Source organism: Culex pipiens, chromosome 3 (genome assembly GCF_016801865.2).
Source record: "Culex pipiens pallens isolate TS chromosome 3, TS_CPP_V2, whole genome shotgun sequence".
In the NCBI taxonomy this organism is placed as follows: domain Eukaryota; kingdom Metazoa; phylum Arthropoda; class Insecta; order Diptera; family Culicidae; genus Culex; species Culex pipiens.
Window position 1 is genome coordinate 26,390,498 of NC_068939.1, and position 20,939 is coordinate 26,411,436.

General features: G+C 36.9%; 1 protein-coding gene across 2 annotated transcripts in view; it reads right to left on the minus strand.

Annotated features, from left to right (window-relative positions):
- Positions 1-19,513, minus strand: part of LOC120417409 (calcium release-activated calcium channel protein 1-like) — a 65,527-nt gene extending 46,014 nt beyond the window's left edge. Inside the window, exon 1 of one of the 2 annotated variants that reach the window (XM_039579451.2) lies at positions 18,617-19,513. In XM_039579451.2, coding sequence (XP_039435385.1) covers positions 18,617-18,660 — 44 coding nt within the window. In that variant the 5' untranslated portion in view covers positions 18,661-19,513. Of the gene's footprint in view, positions 1-18,605 lie in introns of both variants that reach the window. The other variant, XM_039579452.2, reaches the window with a different exon arrangement.
- Between the last annotated feature and the right edge of the window lie 1,426 nt (positions 19,514-20,939).

Here is a 20,939-nt window from a genome sequence, read left to right on the forward strand (position 1 = left end):
TTGCATATAAAACTTCATGAAATTGCATGTTATGACCATCTGAGGTCATGCCGATGTCCTCTGACCCATCCTGGTCACTCCGGAACCGGTTACCGGTGGCCACTGGGGGACACTATCGGAATATGCAATGAACCCTATCATCCGACGTATCAAACTTCATGAAATTGAAAGTTATGACCATCTGAGGTCATGCCGATGTCCTCTGACCCATCCTGGTCACTCCGGAACCAGTTACCGGTGGCCACTGGGGGACATTATCGGAATATGCAATGAACCCTATCATCCGACATATCAAACTTCATGAAATTGAAAGTTATGACCATCTGAGGTCATGCCGATGTCCTCTGACCCATCCTGGTCACTCCGGAACCGGTTACCGGTGGCCACTGAGGGACACTATCGGAATATGCAATGAACCCTATCATCCGACGTATCAAACTTCATGAAATTGAAGTTATGACCATCTGAGGTCATGCCGATGTCCCCTGACCCAACCTGGTTACTCCGGAACCGGTTACCGGTGGCCACTGAGGGACACTATCGGAATATGCAATGAACCCTATCATCCGACGTATCAAATTTCCAGAAATTGAAAGTTATGACCATCTGAGGTCATGCCGATGTCCTCTGACCCATCCTGGTCAATCCGGAACCGGATACCGGTGGCCACTGGGGGACCATATCGGAATATGCATAAACCCTATCATCCGACGTATCAAACTTCATGAAATTGAAAGTTATGACCATCTGAGGTCATGCCGATGTCTTCTGACCCATCCTGGTCACTCCGGAACCGGATACCGGTGGCCACTGGGGGACACTATCGGAATATGCATAAACCCTATCATCCGACGTATCAAACGTCATGAAATTGAAAGTTATGACCATCTGAGGTCATGCCGATGTCCCATGACACAACCTGGTTACTCCGGAACCGGTTACCGCTGGCCACTGAGGGACACTATCGAAATATGCAATGAACCCTATCATCCGACGTATCAAACTTCATGAAATTGCAAGTTATGACCATCTGAGGTCATGCCGATGTCTTATTACCTAACCTGATCACTCCGGAACCGGTCGCCGGTGGCCACTTGGGGGCACTATCGAAATATGCAATGAACCCTGTCATCCGACGTATCAAACTTCATGAAATTGAACATTCTTACCATCTGAGGTCATGCTAACGTCCTTTGAACTTATCTGGTCACTCCAGAATCGGTTACCGTTGGCCACTTGGTGACACTCTCTGAGTATGTAGTAAACCCTATCATCCGACGTATCAAACTTCATGAAATTGAAAGTTATGACCATCTGAGGTCATGCTAACGTTCTTTGAACTTATCTGGTCACTTCGGAGTCGGTTTCCAATGGCCACTTGGGGAAACTTGTGGAATATGCTAGAAACCCTATCATCCGAAATATCAAACTTCATAGAATTGAAAAATTATTTCTATCCAAGGTTATGCCGACCTAAACTAACCTTACCTGATCAATCTGGAACCGGTTACCTATGGCCACTGAGGGCCACTCCGGGACCGGTTACCAGTGGCTTTTGGGGAACATTATCGTAATATGCAATGACGGCATATCGAACAACATGAAATTGAACAATATTATATCTAAGGTAATTACGCTAACATCCCCTAACTCTATCTGGCTTTTGGAATCGGTTACCGGTGGCAACTGGTGTACACTTGTGGAATATGCGGAATAGAAACCCTATCGTCCCACATATCAAACTTCATGAGGCCGTCTTTCTCTCAAACCGAGTGTTGCCGAGATTTGGGTGCAGAAACTCTTTCATCTAACCTTTGATTTTGATATTTTAGAAATTATAGACACGCAAAAATCGGCATTTTCTCGGATAGCTAAGCTGCACTATTGGCGTTAAAATCCTCTAAATGCGAATCCAAACATGTTTGGAACTTGCTACTCGGCATGTTGTTTTGGGTACCAGGATACTGCGGTATTGAAGGCATTGAAATGGCTGATGAACTTGCCAGACTAGGCCTATCAAACATATTCGTGGATCCCGAGCCGTTCCTTGGAATCTCAAAACGTGCCGTGAAGCAAGAAATTACTAATTCGTCGCTTGTGTGCTATCTATCTCCTATCTTTTTACAGCAGACGTGTTACAAGATAACACAAGTGACGAATTGAGGACAATCGCAGTGGCCATCGTAAACCGATTCCGAAGTGACCAGATAAGTTCAAAGGACGTTAGCATGACCTCAGATGGTAATAATGTTCAATTTCATGAAGTTTGATACGTCGGATGATAGGGTTTATTACATAATCAGAGAGTGTCACCAAGTGGCCACAGGTAACCGGTTCCGGAGTGATCAGGTTGGGTCAGAGGACATCGTCTTGATCCCAGATGATCATAACTTTCAATTTCATGAAGTTTGACACGTCGGATGATAGGGTTCATTGCATATTCCGATAGTGTCCCCAAGTGGCCACCGGTAACCAGTTCCATCGAAAACCGGTTCCGGGCCAGGTTAGGTCAGAAGACATCGGCAGGATCTCAGATGGTCATAACTTTCAATTTCATGAAGTTTGATACGTCGGATGATAGGGTTCATTGCATATTCCGATAGTGTCCCCCAGTGGCCACCGGTAACCGGTTCCGGAGTGACCAGGATGGGTCAGAGGACATCGGCATGACCTCAGATGGTCATAACTTTCAATTTCTGGAAATTTGATACGTCGGATGATAGGGTTCATTGGATATTCCGATAGTGTCCCTCAGTGGCCTCCGGTAACCGATTCCGGAGTGACCAGGATGGGTCAGGGGACATCGGCATGACATCAGATGGTCATAACTTTCAATTTCATGAAGTTTGATACGTCGGATGATAGGGTTCATTGCATATTCCGATAGTGTCCCCCAGTGGCCACCGGTAACCGGTTCCGGAGTGACCAGGATGGGTCAGAGGACATCGGCATGGCCTCAAATGGTCATAACTTTCAATTTCATGAAGTTTGATACGTCGGATGATAGGGTTCATTGCATATTCCGATAGTGTCCCCCAGTGGCCACCGGTAACCGGTTCCGGAGTGACCAGGATGGGTCAGAGGACATCGGCATGGCCTCAGATGGTCATAACTTTCAATTTCATGAAGTTTGATACGTCGGATGATAGGGTTCATTGCATATTCCGATAGTGTCCCCCAGTGGCCACCGGTAACCGGTTCCGGAGTGACCAGGAGGGGTCAGAGGACATCGGCATGACCTCAGATGGTCATAACATGCAATTTCATGAAGTTTTATATGCAACATGACGGGTTTCTAGCGTGACAATTATTGGAACCGTTTTAGTGGTACCCTGGAACCGGTTCCGGATTGGCCAGAGTTGGCCAGAACCGATACCAAACAGTCAGGGGTAGTATGTAGTATCCTTCTGCAATGATTTGGAAAATAATCCGTTTCAAAATACTGGTCTGTGTGACGGTTTTATGTCAAAAACTGCAAAAATCAAGTTTTCCGGAAGTTCCGGGTTACCGGAACCGGTGGCCACTATGGACCAATTATTTTTTCTGGGGCTTAAAATTCAGGTTATTATCTGTCGAATGCAACCGGAAGCAACCTGCTATGTGCAATCGTTTCGGAGATACAGGTCCTCAAAGTAGGGGCCTCAAAAAGAACATTTTTCGGTTGTAGCAGGTTCCCGGTGGCCACGGTGTCCAAAACCGGTTCTGCCGGTTGGGTTCAGAAAGTAGACATCCTAGCCTTTCATTTGCGGTCAAGACATCCAAAATCGGTTACAATCTCGAATTTTGGCAGCTGAAAACATTTCTGGGTCCTATAGACCCGGAATACCATTCGTGTATGTAGAAAACGAAGACCATGGCCAGGTTAAATACCTAAGCAAAAACGTTGTTATGGTTTCGTTTGAGCAACCTGCCAAAAATGTATGGAATTTCGTAATTTTTGTTCTCGTGGATCAAACTTACTTTTTGCCCAGGTATTTAAAAACGTAGGTTTTAAAGAAAACCTAGATGTATGGGTATCAAAAGATCGGAAATTTTATGCCCTTTCCGATTCCACATAGGTTGACTTGTGAATCGTGGACAGGTTCGGATGCCGGCGGATTTTCCTACGACGTAATTCCGGGTTGGTACGAAATTCCAACGAAAAATCTATTCTATCGATACAAATACCCCCAAAACGGTGTTATACCCACTCCAAAATGTTTATTTAGCAATTCTATGGTAATATATTGACATTTAGTTAAATTAAAAGTTTGCAAAATTAAGTTTAGATAAGTTTTTTATAGAATTTCCACAGTTTCTATAAACTTTTATACTAAGTAGTTAGTAAACTTTATATTCAATCCAAATTATTTTTTTAATCAGTCAAGGATGCCTATTTGGAGTTGGGAGACTGGATTTATGGTGATTTGTCAACAAATAACATTATTTATGTTAATTTTTCGAAAGGTGTACAAACTTTTTTTGCACCTTTTTTATTTTCGTAATAGTATTTGTTATATAACTTTTTATAGAAATCATCTTTTCATGAGCTTTTTGTAGCAAAATGTTTGGCATGAGTTTCTGAACAAAACGTAGTACTAGGTTCCTGTCAAACTTTACATTTTTCACATGTTTCATCACAAAATGTGCATAGTGCCCAAGGGGTGTAAATACTTTTTTTACATACTGTATACAAAAGGTGTCAAAATGGTGTCACTAATTTTCAGAGGAGTAATTTTTAACTCAACGGAACATTCCAGAAAACACAACCCTGTCAGCTCACCCCTAACGACGCATTGTCAAACTGTGACAAGCGCATAATTATGCGACGGTTTTAGTGCTTGTCCTTGTGTCAACACCCCGTCTGCCCACGCCATCTGGTCAGCATAACCTGTAACAATGGTCCGCACAGCCAGTAACCACCGTTGGACCGTTCTGTTTCCCAGCCGGTCCGTGCGACATTTGACACTGAGTTGCAGCAGTTGCAGAGCGGCCTCTGACCTCTGCAATGCAGTGTTCACGGTGCCGACGTCCGCAGATCAACGTCGGATCTACACAACTGTCCACCGCTTCAGGGGTGGAATGGCCGGTGTTTACTTTGTATACACTTAGCGTAAATAATAACATATTTTTATTTATTTTGAAGGAAATTACAAATTTCGACAAAAAATTTGCTGTAGAAAATTGTTGAGTTTTTTTCATATTATTTTATTTAAAATTAGATATAATTTTTTTAGTGTACTCAGGGATGAGCAACTTCTGCGTTGCAGATACAGTACACTACATTGTCCACGGTTGTAGCTGGTGGTGACTTGGCGTGCTTATCTCCGAGGGGTCACCAGAGATGATTTTATTGCGCTTTGTCATGCTCAACCACCACCACCTTCATCATCGAGGTATTCGTTGAGTTTCGGAGGGGTTACAGAGACAAACAGTTAAGTACATGGAATTGCGCAAATATATGGGTTGGCAGAAGTGCTTCCTCACCGTGTTGTGAGCTTTGGGCACTGTAAATATTTTACATGTTAGGTGAAGTAAGATTACATTGTTTTTTCTTCAAACTAAAATCTGGCTTTAAAAATTTTGCTTTTATTGATATGATGGAAATTTTGAGAATAACTTATAAAACCTATTCTTAATTCTAACAAAAAAATCCTTTTGTATAACAGTGCACTCTCCCTGGGTTCGGGAAGAAGGAAGTTGTTTTGAATAATGAGTTGATGAAATTAACTGTTGTCTGCGATCCGGGGAGATTCTGCTCCCCAGTCAAGGGCAGAACGCATCTCATCTGGAAGCTTGCACTGCACACAAAGGATGTGACCTAAGGCTAAAATTACCATTTTGTGACAGACGGGTCGGCACGGGTCTAATCAGATTTTGGCGAAGCATGCAATTTCAATTTTCTGTGGAAGATTCCAGCTTCAATTGCTCTCAGCTTGAGTGTTATAGAATCGGTAATTTTAGTTTGGGATATAACATTAGCTATACTTGCGTGATGTAAGGAATCGTATAGAGCGTTGTTGCATCATAGCACGTATTCGTGCGGTTATCTGTTTCACGAAACCACACAAACCGCGCAATTAATAACATTTTAAATGAGCAATTGCCTTTGGGATACACAAAGGGCGATATTCGATATGAATGATATGAACAGTTTAGTAAGTTGATGATCAACTTGGCCAGATGTACAATTATTGTAGACTAAATCAAAAATGAAAAAGAAAAATTTATTGAGGATATCAAATTTACGGTAAAGATAAAATACAAAGAAAGTAATTTGAATCAGTTGTTCGAAAATTGAGCTTACTGATAAAACACATCTATTTTTGTAATTCTTTATTTTTATATTCGATCAATCATCACACATTCACAGTAAAAAACATCATGGTAGCATTACATCTGGAAATTAGAACGTCTTATCTTTTATTTACCTCTAAAAATGTGTTTAGTCACCACTATTCCAGTGTTTTGAGGTAATATTATATCATAACAAAGGTAACATTACCCCTTCAAATTTTACACCTTTGGCGTTTGTCCGCGATCCATACAAAAAAGATTGTTTTGCATGAACAATTGTGAGGGAGGGGGGGGGGGGTGCACGTGGTTATTTGTTGCCACAATTTGATTTTTTCAATTCTTTAAGCGCCGCTCTTAACTTTGCATTATTTTGCAGCACAGTAAAACATTGTATAAGTTAGGAAGGTGTAAAATTGAAAGAGTTAACATTACCTCTTTTATTATGATATTACTTCAATTTATACTTAAAAAGAGGCATTTCAGCGAAAAAGTGGTAAATTTAGTTAAGTTTACGTAGTGCGTACAGTAAGAATTGTTTTTGGACAGATTCAATACGTGCTTGGTGTACGGCATAGTATGGATTCCAGACGATACTACAGTATTCCAAGAGTGGCCTGACATACGTTATATAGAGTAATTTAATAGTATACGGGTCCTGGAAGTTGAATGCAAAGCGCTTTATAAAGCCTAATGTACTTTTTGCCTTGTTTATTATTGTGTTATAGTGTTCTACAAAAGTTAGTTGTGAGTCTAGGATGACACCTAGATCACGTACTACTTTGCATTTTTCTACTGGTTGGTTTCCTAATAATACTGTTATGTTTGGTGTTTCATGTTTTCTGCTGAAGGCAATGGAATTACATTTCTTTACATGCAATTGGAGTAGGCTTTTACTACACCATGTGTAATATTGTTAAATACTACCAAATGGTGAAACACGTGCAATTGGGCAGTCTTATCTGATCGAATCATTTTCAACATTGTAAACAAACTTCACTGCCAGTGAATGGAAATAAACCGGAGTGATTCCTCATGCTTTGACTTCCACATGATTTTATTGAATATTGATCTGTTTTGTTTATACAACCTTTTGTAGTTGATTTGGATATATTTCATTTGCACTATTTCATTCAAGCAAGATTTCAATTTTCATTAAATCGTTTTTAATTAGGCTCTAAACCCCCACAAAGTTAATTGTTTGCGAAACACTTGTCTGTTACCATAGATTTACAGATATAAAATTTTGATGTACTGAGGTGAATAGATGTTAATTTTATTTTACGTTTTTGATTTTGTTGTAATTTGATATTTTGATTTTTTTTCCTCTCTCCCCATAATGCTAAATTTTAATGTTTAACTTTTAAGCTTGTTTGTCTGTGCCATTACTAAGAAAATTCTAGTTGAACTAGCATCATCGAATTAAATGATCAAGAAAAACCGCATGAATAGAATCTCATGCTGGGAAAATGCAACAAATCAAATCGTTCACAGAATCAGCTTATCCGCATCTGACAAATGACAGCCAATTTGTCAACAGAAGCAATGATAAAAATCATAACTTTACTTAGGTTTTTTTTTTTGTTAGAAATATTCAAAAGAGTGATGCATAACTCTATTTTGTTTTGTTGAAAAGTGAATGTTGCAGCACTCTGATGTAGGCAGTTGTAGATTAAATCGTTTGTCTACGATGAATTGTAGTGAATATCAAATTGGCACATTGTAAGTATTTGTCAAAATTAAATTTTGAAAGCTACAATACGATTATGTTTTTGGCAAAATGGTTTAAAAATTTAAATACAAAAAAAACACCTTAATATCTCGAAAATACTCCATCTTTCATAATTCACAAAAATGATATCATGCAAAGCAAAATTATGTATGCATTTTTACTTTATTATAGTTTTGTTTGTGAAATACCCAAATTTTCACAAAATACCGTAAAAGTTCTCTAATTATCATAATTTGTAATATTTGATACCCTTATTGCAAATTATAAAAATGTGAGAACATTTGAAAAAATACGGTAACGAAATTGTGCATGCTTTTTCACTTTATTAAGCTTTTGTTTGTAAAATACTGAAATTTTCACAAAATACCGTATTTTATCGAAAATACTAAAATTTTCATAATTTGCAATATGAGTATCAATCGAAGTGAATTTTTGTCTTAGTAAATATTTGTTTATTTTAACATTTTGATTTTATAAAACACCGCCTAAATTTTCACAATTCTCATAAAAATAAATATTGCGAATTGTGAAAATTTGAGCGGTTTCTTATAAAATTATCAAACGAAGTAAAATTTTGAATCCTTTTTTTTTTTTCAAATTTCAGGTTCAAGTTTTGTAAGATACTAAAATTTTTACCTTTTTTTTTTAAAAAAAACTCAGATATTCATAATTTGCAAACCATCGCTATTTCAGACTGAAAATTATTGAAAAAACGTTACTTAATCCACCTATAGGTGGTTGGTGCCTTCCTCACATTTATGGTTTACAATAGGGTCCTAGCACACCATTTGTTTTGCTGGCCGGTACAAAATTTAACCTCAATCTTTTTTATGTACGTATACGCAATACATGCGCACATAAAAAAGCAAAGCAATCCACTTTAACGACCCCCGGGTCTTTTTGTGGTCTCTGTTGCAAGTTTCTGCTCATTTCTAGGCGTCTGAAGGTTATGTGTGGTGAGTCACCCAAAACCTCTTTTACGCAAATGGACCGACGTTTTACTTCCCCATCCGATAGAAGGCCAGGAGGATAAGGCGGGAATCGAACCCGCGCCCCATAGCAACTTAGGGATCGGCAGCCGAAGCCGCTAACCAACGCGCCACGAGGCCCTACCTGCACACGTAGATAACTCTATTGGAGAGGGAAAAGGATGTCATTTTTTTTAAACACATTGGACATCCCTTCTCCCTCACCACAATTATTCATGTAACAAAACATAGGATCTAATTTGAATCCTAAAATTGAACTAAAATTAGTGATATTCTTGTTTACACCGGAAATATTTTTTTTTGATTTTGATTTTTCACAATAGGTTGATTTTGATTTTTCACAATAGGTTTAAATTAGATTTTTAAATCAATTTTGAAAAATTGATTCCACGGCCGATTTTGACATAAAGTATTTTACTTTAAACCTCGTTCCAAGGGGACCATAGTTGATCTATCGTAAATGTTGTCTTGACAAATTCTTTTATTTTTTGCAATAAAATCACCCTTACCAAGAATTACGATTCACTGAATTTGTTATATCACTTTTACATACGATTTTTTCAGTTCAACCATATAACCCTTTTTTGGTTTAGTACTTGAACATTGACCTAGTGAGAATTTTGGCTCTAGCATCGAGTCGATTAAGGCTTGAACGCGAGCCAAATCGAATCGAGGCTCGAGCTAAAATGCTCGACTTGAACCAAGACTTGAACTCTAAAATTTGCTTGAAAATGTGGGAAAACGAACTCTTGATTTTTGGTCAGTGTGTAGTGAGAGGTAATTTTGACGTTTGATCAATTCTCAATGTGAGTGTTCGTGCAAAAATGCAGAATCCATCTCCTGTTTTGCATTCTTCACAATGTCATCTGTCAAAAGCAATTCCAAACAAAATAAATATATTTATTTTTTTAATTTTATCAAATTTCAAGTGGACGATCAAGTTTTGTTTGAAAAAAAAAGGCTAAAAGGTAATTTTGTTACAGTTACAGTTGAATAATTTCTAACCAGTTTCTTTGTAGTGTCTTTGGTCAAACTAAACAAGAGTGATGGCGGCGGCAGCGTCATCGTCGGTCTGGTCCGTTCCTGATCGACTTTCCAATACGACCGACGGAACAACTTCCTATCCCGGGACGATCCGTTGCAGATCGGCAATCGAAGATCCTGTCGCGGTAGATACAACATTGTCTTCCAGACTACAAAATACGCGAGACCTTAAACGATGATGGACTTGAGGCAGCAGGAGGATGTTTCATGTGACCACGAGTGGAGAAATTCATATTTATAAAAAATGAAAATAAATGAGAAAATATGTATCTACTACTTAGTTGTTGTTTCTTTGCAAAGAGGTCTTTCGATTGCTCACCCAACGATGGGTCGCATTGTGCATCCGAAAATTATTTTCATCAAATTATCTGAGATTTGGCTTCCAAAAAACGTAGAAATAACACTTAAGTGCTCATAACTTTTGATAGGGTTATCAGATCTTTGATGTTTTAGGCTCATTTGAAAGGCCTTTCAGTTATCTAACTAATGATGGATCACATGATGGACCCGGACACTTTTTTCATCGTAATATCTGAGATCCGGCCTCCAAAAAGTGTATAAATAACATTTAAGTGCTTATAACTTTTGAACTGGTCATCAGATCTTTGATGTTGTAGGCTCATTTGGAAGGTTTTTCAATTATCTAACTAATGATGGGTCACATGCCAGACCCGGACACCGTTATGATAGAAATATCTGGGATCCGGCCTCCGAAAAGTGCATAAATAACACTTAAGTGCTAATAACTTTTGATAGGGTTATCAGATCTTTGATGTTTTAGGCTCATTTTAAAGGTCTTTCAAATACCTTTCTAAAAATATATAGCATGACCAGTTTTCTTACAAAAACCACCCTTTTTACAATCTTCTGAACTTTAACTAAAATCGTTTTTTTAGCATAACTTTTGAAGTACTTAACTAAACTTAATGATATTCAAAAAAGACTCAGGGGACCTGAAGACGGATCTAACGACACAGATCCGGACAAAATCGGTTGAACCAGTTCCGAGAAAAGTGAGTGAGAAAAAAAATTCTACGTCCATCCACACGCACAGACATTTGCTCAGAATTTGATTCTGAGTCGATATGTATACGTGAAGGTGGGTCTAGAAGGCCTATTTAAGAAGTTTGTTTTTCGAGTGATTTTATAGCCTTTCCTCAGTAAGGTGAGGAAGGCAAAAACGTCTTTTTTCGAATGTTCAAAAAATGAAAGGGGTCGTCCTCCCCCCCTCCGTAACAAGATATCAACAAATGGAGCTCGACTTTGGATTTTTAAATCAAAGCCCGTCTAGTTCCAGGGTTGGGTCTTAGAGGGATAGTTTGAATATATTATAAATATAAAATATATTTCAACTTATAAATTCAAAGCTAGGGCACCAGAGGGTTAAATTATTAATTGCAGGTAAAAAGGTCACAAATGATACGACAAACTACTACTTTACTTCACCAGCAGTCTGGGTAAATTCGAAGGACTTTGGACCACACATTCCACGACCCTCATGCACTGAGATGAGTCACCAAATATGTCTCTTTGGGGACCCTCACCACCGGGTGGCGCTTCTTACGATCTCGTGGAGCCACACGTACGATGAACGAGAGATGAAAAAAAAACCACCGAATGTTGGCTGGATTGCGTCGTAAAAACAAAGTTATGGCTCCGGGTTAATGCCTTGGGAGACGCATTTTACGCGGTGGAATGCGCGATTTTGGAAGTAAAGTACAGCTTCTGAAAATAAGTAGCGAATGTTTTCGAAAGAATTGACTTTAACCTTCGCTGCACCTGAATTCTGATGACGATCATGATTCTCAAAAGACGTCATAAACACTGCTAGATCCAGACCGCAGATAAGCTTGCTCCTGATTGGAATGATACCTTTCATCAACCTCACTTAATTGAAATTCGATCCATGACTTGGCGACTTCCAGGTTGGTAATGGCCAGTTCTGCAGCTATGCAAAGTGCGGCCGCCCCCGTCGTACCTGTCACTTTCCCGGTGGGCACGATTTGCGTAATCAAGCGAACCTGTCACTTTTAGTCCTGGAACCGACCTCGGTTAGTTACTGGTCTCATAGCCGGTTGGTTTTCATGGTTGAACTATTTTTTATGACGCTGTGAAACGCAGAAATCGTGCATTCATTATTGTTGCTCAATAACAACAACATTCGACCCGAGATGGATTCCAGATTCCTGTCTTTGTTTCCAGCCTCCCCTGCCTTCGGAGGCAATCTATATTAATTTACCCAGGGGCAACCTCTGACGTCAGCAGAAATGTTTCATTTTTTTTGTGCAGCACGAGTAGCAACTGCAACGCACCCTCCCCAGTTGCATACGCTTATAATTCCTGAGAGATACCTGTAAATTTGCAAATTAGAAGCAAACCAGGCCGCACACGAGTCTCACATCCCATCGAGAACTTCCTTTTTTGAGATAAAATATTTCAATCTAGTCGTCGTCGCGAAAACAACTATGAACAAGTAATGCAAATTGACAACTGACTTACTGGACTCGATAAAGTCCAAAAGCTTGTCAGAAAGCTACAAAATAAGCCTCCAGCGACGAATCTCCGGCCGGTGGTCAAGGTTCAGATCAATCAGCAATTAGTCCCAGAACTCACTCGCGCATGTGCGCGCTTCACGCGTATAAGGCGATCGGAGAACACTGTAATTGATGTTGAATTGACAGCTACGAGCCGGTGTAGATATTGAGGTGCTTTTTAATGCATGGTTTGATGATCGGTTGATTTCGGGGGAAGCTTTATCTCGGCGCCAAATTTGGAAGCATTGTTGGTTGCAAAAGATTGCTATCAGAATGTTTTTGGCTCCTTGCAGTTTCGAATCTATTTATAAGAATCTTTGTAACATTATTTTAAGATGCTTCCGGAGTTTAGAATATACAAACCGAAAATTATTGGAAAAGAATAATATATTTTATGCAACAACTGTCATTTATGCAAAGAAAGAGTTGCTGAATGATTTTCTTCAGCAAAACTTGTAGTCGATTTTATTCAGCAAAAGATTACAATATTTTATCTCTCTTCCCTCAACATTTTCTTTAAACAATAGGAGAAAGAAATAAAATGTTAAAGTTCAAGCAAATGTTTGAGAAGTTTTTGAAAACTGTTTTGCAGCACGTATTTTTCAATTTGGTTTGATCATTTTAGGACCTAATAGAATTTTTAATTTAAACCACAGATTGTTAAAAATATGTCAAATTCAACGAACTCGTAGATTTTTAAAAAAATGTTGGCAGTAGCGATGTCTTAAGCAATTTGGTTCCTTTTTTTTTCTTAAATTCTCATTGAAATGAACTCATAAAACTTAATACACCTAGACTATCAAGGTAGTTTAAAATTTGCAGTACTAATTTTTTTTTTCAGAAATAAACCTATTTTAATAAATTTCCAATATTTCATATTAAAATGCGAAGGCAGTTTGAAATTTTTCTATACAAAAATACGAAATTTTATATTTTGTGAAAGTTGAGGTATATTGTATAAGATACTTGGGTATCGTCAGCACGGGAGCAATTCTCTACGAAATCGGCTGATTTTGTAAATTTTTATTTTTTGTAGTTTTTTTATTAAGCTCAAATTTTGTGGGGGCCTTCCGGTACACCGGTACACGGAAAAAAGCGTTCCATAAATCATGCAAATCGTACCATGAAAACGTGAATATCGCGATTTTGACTTAATGAATTTTTGAACTATGAAAATTGGGCACGAATTATACAGGACTTCATGACTTTGAATGGCCGATTTCACTCGTAAACGTGAATAATGTCCATGATTTCTTGAAATGGATGCATGCAGTCGTGAAAAATATTCATGATTTAATGAAAACAAATTCATGATTACGATCGAAAAAATATAACTCGTGAATAAAAATTCATGATTTCATGCATAAAATTCATGAAATTATGAATTTTTATTCATGAATTCGTGCACAAGTGTGTATATAAGACTCCAAACAAGTTAGCAAAATTCTTATTTTTTATTTTTGAAATTTTTTGATATGTTTAAAGGGATAAAAACCCGCAACTTTCGGGCCATAAAGAAGTACGGCAAAAAAAATGACGCCTGGTTTTGTTTGCAAAACAAACTTTTTTTAGAAAAAAAAAATAGAAACCCAACCCAAAAATGCCCAAAATTTATTATTTTGACTGTAGTTTTTAATGTAAAATTTTGCTATTACGTCTTTATCCTGAGTTTTGTTTTTTCGAATAGTTCAGAAAATTTTCTAGAATTTTGTTTAAGAAACATTGAAGATTTGGACCTCTTATTGCTAATATACAGCGGATAAAAGAAAAACAAACTGGAAAAATGTAATTTTCAAAGTCTCATTCAAACATTACCCCATTTTCTAATACCGTAAAACGGGGTGACTTTGATAGCCGGGGTGATTTTGATAGGTCAGCGATTTTTCCGCAAAATGAAGAGTGCAATTAAAATACGTAAGGAATAGTTTAGAATCATACTGACCGTAGTAGAGAAGTGTTCAAAGTACCTCAAAAAGAACTTTTCATAATATTTTGAAAAGTTTAAAAAGTAAGTTAACTATAGTTAAGAAAATGTCGATGCAAATCATTATTTAAAACTTCTCAAAGTGTCATGATTTTCTCAATGAACATGATTTTGAATCGGAAAACGGAATGAATTTTCGGATTCTTTGGACAATTTTCCACTAAGAGAAGGTTAAATAAGTTTGTAAATAATAAGTAATATGTGGTTTTGAAACACAATTTAAAAAAAAATCTCTAAATTTATAGGCAATTTCAGTTGAACAAATGTCATGTAAAATGTGAAAACTTGTTATTCGTGCTTTGAATTCAGTATTAAATGCAATATAAATCGATAATTTTATAAACAAAACTTGTTTTAACAAATTTCAGGCAAAATTCCGACTTTTTAACAATTTTAGCAAAAATTTATTTGTATTTTGCTTAAAAGCTTATAAACTTAGTTAACTAAATATAAACATTGATTTTTTTTCTTAAAAACTATTTCAGCTACTTTAGTGATGGTACATTTAACGTACAAATAAAGTTTGAACATCTTAAATATGATTTTAGCAAGAATAACTATGACTATCAAAGTCACCCCGGAATTCAAACTAAGAATTTTTAACGTAACTATTTTTCTAAACACTATTGAAAAAACATTTTTTCCAAAATAGTAGATGGACTTTGTGTGGCCTACCCCAGTACATGTTTTAAAATTAATAATTTTGAGAAAAACCTCACCTGTTGGAAAATATTCCAAAAATAAATTGAAATCCTATCAAAGTCACCCCGGTTTACGGTACCAATATCTCAGCAACTGTCCAATTATTATTTTTTTTTTTAAATGAAACATTTATCGAAAAAAATCATTTTGATATTTTTTTGTAATGAAGACTAACATTTCAAAAGGGCCAAACATTCAATATTACGAACCTTTAGAAAAAAAAACGTCACGTTATGTAGTCAAATCAATGAAAATTATTGATTTTGCATGTCAGCTGTTGTTATAAAACAGTGAAAATGGTTCAGAAACATAAACATGGTGGCAGTAGCTGAAACAGTGATCAAATTGAGTTTTCACAAGGAATTTTGAAAATTCGCTAATTTGATCACTTAACCCAGGCCTGCCCAACGTCCGGCCCGTGAAGCCATTTTATCCGGCCCGCGTCGGCTTTTCAAAATAGTTCAATGAACGGCCCAAGGCTGTTTATGAATTATTCAATAAATATAATGAGTGTCTAAATTTAAAAAAAATAAGCTTGAGATCACATTTTCACATATAATAACAAAAAATTCATTGAATTTATTTTTTGCTTGCTTATGTAGGTATTTTTTAAATGCTTTTGTTACAAAATCAAACATACTTTACAATGAATTTGAATTTCTTACAGTATTTTACTGTGTTTATTTCAAATTGAAGTTTTCTTAAACTTGAATTAAATTGATTTTTAATAAATAAGTAAGGCCGTTGCAAATATTTTTCAAAGTTTATGTCGCCCCCCCCTTCAAAATCGGTCCGAAAAATCAGGGGGCAAAAAAAATATTTTTTCAAAAAACTTCAAAATTTCAAAGGAAATAGAAGTCTAACCAACTGAAAACAATTAGAAATGCATTTCCTGCATTCAAAATCATATTTAGAATGTCTGGGATCGATCAAAAATATTTTCAATTTTTGTGGAATTACAACGCACAGCACCGCAAAAAGTTTTTTTTTCGGCAAAAAAAAAAATCTCTTCAATACTTGCATATTTTGAACACTAATGATTGCAAACCACTGGGCAGGTGTAAAATGCATTTTAAAACACTTTTTTCATTCAAATGTTAATACCATGGCTTGTAATTTCAATTTTTATATTTTTTTATTTTTTGCCCCCCCCCCCTCGACCCCGACCAGAGTCGAGGGACATAAACTTCAAAAAATATTTGCAACGGCCTAAGCAAAAAATAATGTTTTTTTTTCAGAACAACTTTTTAGGGATACAGATTTGTTTAAACAAAAAAAAACTTAAAAATGCAAGTTAATAATGCTGGCAATAAAGATCGCTTCAAATATATTTTTTAAAAAATAAAAAATAAGTGTCAAGAAGAGTCAAGAAATCAGTGAGCAAAAATATATTTTTTCATAAACTTCAAAAGTTTAAAGAAATTCGAATAACATCAAATTAAAAACCATGCAATATTTTTGATTTTTTCCAAAAAAAAAATATAAAAAATATAATAACTGAAATTATAAGTCTAGGTTTCAACATTTAGATGAAAAAGTGTTTTAAAATGCATTTTACATGCGTCCAGTTGCATTCCAATCATTATTTTCCAAAATATCGTGGTATTGACCTTTTTTTTTGCAAAAAAAAACTTTTCTTGGGACTGTTCATTGTTATTTCACGAAAATTAAAAAAAAATAAAGGAGTTCAAACATGCTAAATATGATTAAAAACGCAGGAAAATGCATTTTAACTCGGGTTTCAGTTGATAAAACTTAATTTTCATTAAAATTTTGAAGTTTTTCGATAACAATTTTTTTTGCCCCCTGATTATTCACGACGTTGAAGGGGAGGGCGACATAAACTTTCAAAAATATTAGCAACGGCCTAAGTTTAAAATCATTTTAAAATATTTTGTATTTAATATTTGAATGAAGAGCACAACAACGCTAAAAGTTTTTTTTTTTTTTTTTTTGTAAAGAAAATGGGAATCCAAATTTTGATTTCCAAAGTTATTGATATCAGGGTATTTAATTGCAATCGACACAATCGATTACAATACAATTTTAAACAAAACGAAATAAAAATAACTGAAATAAACGCAATTTTGAAAGTTACATAAAAAAAACAATTAAAAATAATTTTATGATTTTTTCTTAACTTTTTAAACTTTTATCAAACATTTGTTCCGGCCCACCACTGCTTAAGAAAAATCAGATCTGGCCCGCAGGGCCAAAAGGTTGGGCACCCCTGACTTAACCTAATTGCCAAAAATTAAATATTGTAAAAGCTAAATTGTTCAAAAAGAAGTTGCCTACACGATGAAAGAAGTTGCCATAACTATGGTTTTATGTGATTTACGGGTAAATTTGAAGGCATAATTCAATGTTATAGGACATAATATGATATTTTCTATAAAATTGAAAACTGACAATTTTTCAGTAAATCACCAATGGCAAGTACTGAACGATGTTTGGGATTGAGCTGAAAAATCTCAGTTTGTGTTTGGACACTCAATAATATTAATAAAAAGAAGAATCTGAACAGATAAACTAGTAAGAAAAACGATTTTTGGGAATATTTTGTTGCATGACAACATTGGTCGTGAGGCAACAACCGGGTCAGACCGATGGTCTCCCAAAATAGCGTTTTTTTGGAACACATTTATGTTCAGTTGAGGCTGATGCAAATATTTTTAACGTGTAAAATAAGCTCAATACTGAAAGCGTTTTTTTTAATGATTTTGAATTATTATAAAATTTCGATGAACCGCAAAACAGTAAAAAAAAACGAGTCAGCTACTTTGAAAAACATTTAGAACGGTCATATTGAATTATCAAAAATCATCACCGATGAAAGTATCGTGGATCGAGAACGATAATATTATAGTAACTTATTTGTAAAATAAAAACATTGATTTATGATATATATTAAATTGAATTCGAAAGTTGATCATTAAATGAGGCAATGAATAAATGAGGTCTTCATTTATTAATTGCAATGCTCAACACAGTTGTAAACCTAAATCCTTATCTCTCGACACTTCTTATTATTGTTGACTCACACCCACCTTATCGTCTGATGGCAAATTCGCTACTTTTTCACTTGAAACACTTGAACCTTAACCAGTTTGAGGTGAGAAAACCTCGCAAAAATCCGGTGATCTCAGCCGGCCCCAAAACAGCCTGTAACTCGAGACTCGTTACGTTGTAGTCAAAAAGACCCACGAGCAAGTATCTCCAATAAAATTCATCTTAAATACTGCGCTCACTTGTCTCCCCCCGATGATCTGACCTGCTGGAAGTCCCCATTTCAAGAGCCGTATCTCGCACGAACCGGTCCGAACCGGAGCAGATCCAAAACCAACCTGAATCTCACCTCTTTTTCCTGCCGCCTTGGCCGTTGGCGCTGGTGTCCAGCATGGCTTGGTTGATCTTGGCGTGTGCCGTCGTCTTGCTGCTGGTGGCCTGAGCGGACTGGGTTCCGCTCGACGATCGTCTTCGGGGTGGGCGTTTTGGCGGGTTTGTTGTTGCTGTTGTCGTTGGCGTGGATTGCGAGACTTGTTCCTGCGGGGACGTATTGCGACACTGCTCATAGCACAATACCGCCGAATCACTACTGCGGGAAGCCAGGTTCCGACGACCTGCTGACCGGCGTGTAGACACACTACACTCTTCACGGCACTTTATTTTGGCATCAATACAACCACCGTAGTTCAGACGGGCGATGCTCACTTTCTTTGTTACCGTTTCGCCACTTCTAGCTGCGGTTTAGCTCTGATCTCGGCGAATGTGATATCTTGGCACTACTGAGGCCACTACACACACACACACTTGACGCCGAGGCAATTGCACCTGGATTTTCTATTTCGATCGTTGATCAAGTGATCGCGAGAACACGTTGTCCTCGAGACACCGACTTTGACCAGATAGACAACCAGCAGCCCAGTGCAGCTTTGAATTCTTGCGAGAACAGTTCCGCTGGATCGGCAGCGGGTCCCGCAAATCGTTGTAGAGCAACGACCACGGCGATCAATTACCTCGACTTCCGGAAGTGAGGATCCTCGAGCACGGTCACTACAATTTCTCAAAAAACAACAACACACTTTTGCATCTGTTTTCGGTTTTCCTTTTTTATTTCACTCTCTATCAAGGTGCCGTTACAACGTAGAACTTGCACCTTAAGCTCAAAGTACTCGATCGCGCGTCTTCTTCGCGCAAACGACTCAAACAACGAACGAATGACGCCGACGCCGAAAGACCGTCTGAGTCGATCGCGATCGGCGATGCCGGCTAAAACATAGCTAAATAATAATGCTGCTCGCGAGTTTCGTGTGGGAGAGTGGAGAGAATGCTTTTGTAACGAGAGATTGAGAGAAGTCAGCTGTGGCGTGGATCGTACCAACATACTTGAATGAGCGTTGTTTTTAAAATTTAGGGGAAAATTCATCCTAAAAATTTAAATTAAATTAAACATAAAGTTTTTTACATCAAACATTATAAATTATAAAAAAACATTGCTTCCGATGTTCAGTATTTCAAAATGAAAATAACAAACTTTTGAAAATAGGCGAATCTCCCATAAAAAATAAGTTCGTAGTTGTAGTGGGTGCATGATGTTTCAATGGAATGTTTTTTTTTGCGCGATTGCGCGAATTGCGGGAGAGAAGTCAGAATCAGTGAGACTAGGAGAGCAGTTCAACTCGAGAGAGAAATTGTTGAACATTTTATACGCAGCCAGCGATCAAATTAGGTAGGACGCAGCGAGAGTAATTACTTGGAGGTGATTTGGGAACAGGCTGGGGATGTGCAAGTTTGTTTGAATATTGTTCAATATATTGCAGAGTTTTGAAACTGGAGTTTATTTTTGAAAAGGTCCAAAAAACCAAATTTTCAGTTTTTGCTTTTTGGGTGTTTTTAATACCCCTGACACAAGGCGGTTTAAAAAAAAACCCAAAAAGCAAAAACTGTAAATTTAGTCTATTGGATCTTTTCGAAAAAAAAAACTCCAGAAATGTGCTTTGAATAAGGTCCTAAAGCATGTTTAAATTTGTATTACAATTTAACCGTTTAGCACGATGAATATTCATTTATGATCACTTTGTCATCTTAATACAGAAAAAAATATTTGTAAAGACAACATTTTTCGATGGATCAACTATGAGCCCCTTGGAACGAGCTGTCAAGAAGGAGCGCTAAGCTGCATTAAATAGTAGTTTATGCAACAAGTTGCAAAAAGAGGATTTTTTTCAGCACGAGTCGTACATAAATACGACGAGTGCTGAAAAAATCAAGTTTTGCAACGAGTTCCATACAACATTTTTTGCAATTTCGAAAAACACCCATGAGTGAAATTTAAAGTCGAATTTTCATGTATTTTGTCAATAAATCGTTTAAATCAATAAAATGTTGAAAAGTGTTACTTTTCGAAACAAGTGCTGAAAAGTTCAACTTTTCAGCACCCATTTTAGTGCTGAAAAGTAGAAATTTTCAGCATTTATTTTGAAAAGTGTTGCTATTCGATTCTGTTATTTTTGGTACAGAAAAGTAGACTATTTCATCGTTCACGAATGACAGGAAAAGTAAGTAGTTTCACGACGGAATTGCAAAAAATATGTTTTAGATCCTTTGCGCTGCCCCTGATTGCATAAATGCTCCAAAAATAATCTATATCGTTGTGAACAATGAAATCACCTATTTAA